Below are 7,044 nucleotides of genomic sequence, written 5' to 3' on the forward strand. Positions count from 1 at the left end.
ATGAAGATTTCCAAGCTGCTTCGATCTTGCAAAACAGGAACAAGAAATCAAAAAGTCACAAAGAAAACACACGCCTATTAAGAAATAACCCAAACAGAACAGACACCAAGTTGTCAAGCACAGTACTCCATCACCCCCCCCGGGCCTCACTGCTGACGAAAGTGCTGCTCTGCAGAAACACGGCCTGAGAATGGGGCTCATTTCACGTGGGGTGGGGACCAAGCAGCGACGTGGTGGCAGCACACTCCCCACCCTGTCACTCATCCTCGCCCTCAAGGGCCTCAGACAGACCTTCTGCCTCTCTCAGCGCCTGCTCCTGTAGATGTGGGTAAGACCTGGGATCTGTCCTATCAAGACTGAACATGTGCTTCAGGACTTTCACTGGGCTGGTTTCAGCGTGGGCCCGTGGACCCCACCGCAGCTCACAGCGAGCAGGATCACTATTAGGAACCTGCTGGTACACCAGGTACTCTTCCTGGACCAAATCCTCTGTGATGAATTTCCAGGGATCCCCGATAATAACGAGCTCCCTCTCAGCTAATAGCTTCCTGTCTCTCAGCAGTTCCCTTAGGTCCTCCTCACTGACACGGTCGCCCTTTATGACGATTACACTCAGGATGACTATCAGGAGGTTCCCTTTGGGAATGACCTGGACATCGTCATCCAGGATCCCCTTGTAAGTGAGGCCCAGGACAGGGAGAAGCTCGTATGTCTGGCCAGGGGGATCCACTTCCCTCAGCTCAATGCCAAAGCCCAGACACATGCACTGACAGAGTTCCCTGAAGATCAGAGGGAAGTGCTCATGGTAATCATCATCCACAACGTGCAGCATTTCCTCCATGGTGATCTGCTCCTTCTGTTGATACTTGCGGAACAGTAAGGGCACCAGATCATGTAACTTGTCATTTAGGAACACACTGCGCAAGATCTGAGGAACATTCTCATCCTGCGAGGGACTTGGACCCTCCTCCTCTTGCCGGCCCGAGCCCTCACTGCACTGGCTCCTTTGAGTGGCAGCCATGGCACTGAGGGGAGAGGAGATGCCCTGAGGATTCTGAGGACAACTTGGTGTCCCAAGCCCAGGCTTTTCTATTGGTGTGGACGTGATTAGAGAATGCTGCAGAGGAAGCAGTGGCTTCTGCTTCCTCCTCCTCCTCCTTAAGAAACTGCACACTCATGAGGATCTGTGTACTACTCTGGCCAGGATGGCCTCCCCCTAACTTGCTGTCTTGGCTCCCCTGACCATGAGGCAATATGATGTTCCATAGGAACATCAAGAGCTTGTTGTTCAAGACTCAGATGCCTGGAAGAGAGAGCAAGACTATTAGTGTTTTCAGCTAAGAACAACACTCTTGATGCCTCCCACAGAGGCCCATTATAGGTCTTCTCTTTGGGGGTACCCTAGGTCTTCACAGGTTCCTATCATCCTGCAAGCACTGGCCCCATGACCCTGGGAAATGAAATGAGGGTGCTCCTCAGTGTGCAGTTAAACTGCAGAGGACAGGCTCTAGGGAAGACGGTATGACATATGCAACCTGGGTACTGTGACGTGTCGTGTTCTGGGGCAGGGGGAACCCCTAGGTACACATCATGGGCTGCACTTCACCTTCACTCCTGACACTGGGACTACTCTGCTGCGTGACCTGAGGACACTGCTCCACAACAAGACCTTCACCAACTTGTTCCTGGAGAACCTATAAGAAGCATAATGTAAAAACCTCTAGCTGCAGGCTGAAAGCACAGTCCTGCTCCTCCAGCCCTCATAGTAGAGCTGTGCTGGATTTTTCAGTGCCCCAGTGTTATGTGTGGATAGTTCCTCTCTGCTCATTTGGGGCCCTCAACTGTCCTTCAGCAGGGCCCAGACCCCAGTCCTCTGCTTGGCTGAGGCAAACTCAGAAAAAGTGTCTCCCTCCTTGATGGGGGGGGGGCACCCAGAGGACATACATTTGATCACGTCATTCTGCAGGCAACAGCTAGAGGTGGAAATGCCAGTTGTGTCTGTGTGCCTAAGGAAAATGAATCTGTTCCACTTTTATGTTGGTAAGTGTTTAGGCACAGGACCCTCTCTGCAATGACTGTAAGCCGCCTTCTTTAAAACATGGCAATATTGCTATGAAATTCCAAAGAAGAAGTGCAGGAACCTGAGTCCACCTATGTTCCCTGTGTCTGACTACGGGTGACAAATGGGACAAGTTGAGGCTAGAATACTGTGTGTTGAAGTGAGTGGGTTCTCTCTGCCTCACCAAGACCCTTGATAGACCCTAGGATCTTAGTTCTGCTGACTCAGTTCCTGCCCTCCTTGTACCAAGGCCTTCACCTCACTGAGACCAATGACCCAGAACTAAGAGAGCAGCCTCACCCTGGCAGCTCTGCCAAGGCTTCCTTGAATGACAACAAGCACAAGTCCGATATCAGAGGACCACCCACCTCTCTGGGTTCAGGTTGGGAATATCCTAAATCACCCTTTAAGATCATCATCTTGACTCTTGGCAGATCCTGGGGCATCTGTGTGTCTCCTGACCAGATGGTGTTCCCTGTGCCTACCTGAAGACACAAACTTAGATCAAGTCCCTTACCTCGCTGAGCTCTTCAGGATTCTCAAAAGAAGTGAGCAGGCACCCGTCATGTCACTGCATAGGTACCTCAGTGCTGACAGTAAGATCTGTGCCAATTTTTCCTGTGATTCAAGATTCCTGTTATGGTTTAAGTCTAGATTCCCCCAAATGTCCCATGAGATCATAGGCAGGACCTTTGGAAAGTCATTGTATAATGGGGGCTTACAGTTGACATGCGGTTAAGAGGTGGGGCCTTTTAGGGAGAAGAAGGTCCCTCTGGCTGTGACAGGGCAGGATATTTCTTCCTTCCTGGCCCCTCCCTTCACTGTCAGCCTCCTGGAGAACTTGAGCAGCTTTCCTCCCACCAGGCCCTTCCTCTCTGATGTGCTGCATGGATCTGATTGACTATGGACTAAAATCTCCATAAATTGTAAGCTTAAATCAACTTTCTTCCACTAAACTGTAGATATCAGGTATTGTGTCTCAGCAATGAGAACATAAGCAAGGTATCTCCTATGTGCTTTTGCACTTTCTCCATTTTCCTCCTGTTGGTGCCTGCCCTCCTTCGACCCTATGCCACCAGAGATGAGCTGATCTCTCCCTTTGACACCAAGACCTAATCCCCTAAAGACTCACTTCCGAGCCATGGTAGAAGTAAGCATGCCAATTAGAGCTTCCCAGGGCTAACTTGGGGAACAGGAAGATTCTGTAAGTCTGTCACTTCTGTGCTGCATGCACCTCAGTCCTCAGGAAGGGTCCATTTGGGTCTCTCAGCTCCTGGGGTCCGCCATTTACTAACCATATGTAGCTCCTTTTACTGATTTGTGTTCTCCTCTTAGACAAAGGCCCTGACCTCCCTGAATTCTCCCACCTCCAAACAGTACGTTTATGGGCAGTTTATATAAAGCTACCTACACTGTGAAATCCAGGCTGATAATAGAGTAGCCAGGCTCAGTAAGGTTCCTTTGTTTATGGATGTAGGTTACCTTCAATCTTTCAGGGCTAGGAAATAGAGTGATGAGCAAGTGTAATTCCAAGTTTCAAAATCCACACTATGGAAAATCCTAACTGAGGGAGAGGAAAAAGCAGATGAAAAAAGTAGATCCTCAGGAATCCGGAAAATACTGACACAAAAGTTGAAAACTACAGAGTGTTTCTAAGATTTACCTACTATAAACTGTGCTGCTATAGGCCATATTCCCATCAACAAATGAATGGATAAAGAAAATGTGGTGTTTTTATACAATGAAGTATTTCTCTGACATAAAGAAGGATAAATCTGAGACATTTTTGGGTAAGTGGATAAACCTTGAGACCATAACCTTGAGTGAAATACTATATGAACTCCCAAAGCTGAAACAAAATGATGTCACAACTCCAAATAATTCTATATCAATCAATTAAATTGAAGAAGTTATGAATTAAAAATCTACAAATTAAGGAAATCCCATGTTCTGATGGATTCACAGTTGAATTCCACAAGAACTTTAGAGATCTAATGACAATTCTCCTCAAACTCCTTAACAAAATTGAATGGGAAATAGGAATCTCAAAGTTATTCCTGGAAGCAAGCATTAGCCTGATCCCAAAACCAGTAATGAGGGCCAGGGATTCTAGCTCAGTGGTTTCACCGCCTGCTGCATAAGCACAAGGACCCGAGTTTGATCCCCGGTACCAAAAAACAAACAAACAAATACCAAAATCAGTAATGAATCCAATCAAATAAGGGAACTAAACCTCAATAACTTTCATGAACATAGATGCACAATCTTTCATAAGATACTAGAAAACAAAGCGCAAGATCCTGAGTTTGATCCCCAGTACCAAAAAAACAACAACAACAAAAAGATACTAGAAAACAGAATGCAACAAATCATCAAAAAGATCATACATCATGATAAAGTGAGATTCATTCCACAAATCAAGGATGGTTCAATATACACAAATCAAAAATTTAATGCACACCATAATGAGGATCCAAGACAAAAAATACATGATCATCCCAATAGACACAAAACATATATTTGACAAAAACCAATAACCATCCATGATGAGAATTCTGAATAAAACAGGTATAGAAGAACCTCATCCCAATATCATAAAAGCCACCTATGACAACCCAATGATGAAATTCATATTAAATGGGGGTAAGTAGAAAGCTTTCCTTCTACAATCAGGAACAACATGAGGATATATCCACTGTTACCACTCCTGTTCAAAAAGAATTCTGAACATATTGGTTAGGAAATCAAGTAAGAGAAATAATTTAAAGATGTATGTATGGGAATGAAATAATTAAATTGTTATTTGGAGATGATATGATCCTCTACATAGAAGACCTCAAAAGACTCCTAAAATTAATTTAAAAATTCACAAGTGGAGAAGCTCACAAAGGCAAAACACAAAAAATCAATAGCATTCCTGTACACCATTAATAAACTCATCAAGAAAGAAATAAGGGCCCCAATAACTTTCACAATAGCACCAAGAGAAATGAAATATTTAGGAAGTAACGCAACCAAGTAAGTGATAGACCTCTACAATGAAAATTATACAACTCTGGGGCCGGGGATCTAGCTCAGTGGTTCTGCCACCTGCCTTGCAAGCCCAATGTCCCAAGTTCAATTCCCAGTACCAAAAAAAAAAAGAAAGAAAATTATACAACTCTGAAAAAGGAGATTGAGGAGGATATGAAAAAATGAAGAGATATCCCATCCCTGAATATGCAGAAAGAATAGAGTCAAAATGGTCATACTTCCAAAACTATTATACAAATGTAACACGGTCCCAATCAAAATGCCAATAGAATTCTTCAGAGAACTATAGAAAGAATCCTAAAATTCATAAGGAACCAAAAGAGACTTAGAAAAATAAAAACAATCCTAGGCAACAAGTGCACACAGGAAGCATCACAATCCAGGAACTCAAGTTAAAGTACAAACCTACAGTAATAAAAACATGTCGCTGGCAAAAAGCAGACCACTGGATGAACGGAACAGAACAAACGGTATAGAAACAGCACCAAGAAACCTCAGCAATCTTATCTTTGACAAGGGGCCAAATGCTTCACTGGAGTAAAGATCAGCTCTGTCAAATGGTGCTGGGAAAACTGGCTCCCCACCTGCCAAAGACTAAACCTAGACCCACATCACTCATCATGCACTAAACTAAAATCAAAGAACTTCAAAAATCTAAGTATTAAAACAGAAACAATCAGCTGGAAGACAAATGAGGTAAAACTGGTAAATACAGATATAGGCAAGGTCTTTATGAACAGAACTCCAGGTGCTCAAGAAATAATACCAAGAACCAACAAATGGGATCATATCAAATTGCAAAGCTTCTGCACAGCAAATAAAACACCCAATGTAGCAAAGAGATAATCTACAGAATGAGCAAAAATTCTGCCAGCTATTCCTCAAAGATGGGATGAATATCTAGAATATATAAAAACTCAAAAATATTAGGTTCCTAAAATTAAAAGACCCAATCAAGAAATTGGCTTCTGAAATGAATGACACTTCTCAGGTGCAAAAGTACAACTGGACATGAAATACATGAAAAAATATTCAACACTGCTGGTCATTCAACAAGTGTAAATTAAATCAACAATGAGATTTTATCGCACTCCAGAAAGAATGGCTGTCCTCAAAAAATTAAATAAGAGCAAATGCTGGTGATCCTGCAGGGGGGAAAGGAACACTTATTTCTTTATTATTGGTGGGAGTGTAAACTAGTACCACCACTATGGAAATCAATATGGAGATTATTTAGAAAACCAACACCAGAAATTATACTCAACTTATATATTCCACTTCTAGGTTTCTTCCTGAGAGAAAAAAGACATCATAATACAGTAATATATACATACACATGTTTATAGCAGCAAAATTTACAATAGCTAAATGTTGGAAGGAACCTATATTTCCATCAATAGATGGATGGACAAAGAAAATGTGGCATTAATGCACAATGGAATACTACTCTCTCATAAAAAGGAAAAACTTGAGTCCTTTGTAGGAAAATATACGCACCTCAAGACCACAGTGTTAAATAAACTAAATCAGACACACGTGCTTATATATTGCATGGTTTCTCTTCTGAGAAAACCAAAATATAAATAAAGAGCAAAAGAAAGTATGGATTATAGTAGATACCGAGGTAGAGCTTTATTATACAAGGAGGGAGCCAAGAGAAGACCGAGGGGGAGACAGGGGAGTGGCATAAGATAAGAAAGAGGGGGAGTTGTGAAGTTTGCACATGCACAAATTGGCTATGAGGAATGTGATCATCATGTATTCCAAACATATACCATGCATCCACACACACATACATACATATGTATATTTTCCAGAGATGGAGGTAGGGAGAAGGAGGACAGGGGAAAGTGACAAACAAGAATAAACATGTGCTGTGTCCATGTACCAGCTCCCCCACGATGAATGCAATCATTATGTATTAAAAACATATATTAGGGCCCGGGATTTAG

The 7,044-nt window shown here is 43.0% G+C and overlaps 1 protein-coding gene across 1 annotated transcript; it reads right to left on the bottom strand.

Moving 5' to 3' along the window:
* Window positions 1-256: 256 nt before the first annotated feature.
* Window positions 257-1,021, bottom strand: LOC106008365 (melanoma-associated antigen 11-like). Its single transcript, XM_087202078.1, has one exon. It carries the CDS (start codon window positions 1,019-1,021, stop codon window positions 257-259), a length of 765 nt encoding a protein of 254 aa, XP_087058204.1.
* Window positions 1,022-7,044: the final 6,023 nt, after the last annotated feature.

This window comes from Heterocephalus glaber, unplaced genomic scaffold (genome assembly GCF_053883595.1).
Source record: "Heterocephalus glaber isolate CG9 unplaced genomic scaffold, H.glaber_assembly_v1.0 deba00001762, whole genome shotgun sequence".
NCBI lineage: Eukaryota > Metazoa > Chordata > Mammalia > Rodentia > Bathyergidae > Heterocephalus > Heterocephalus glaber.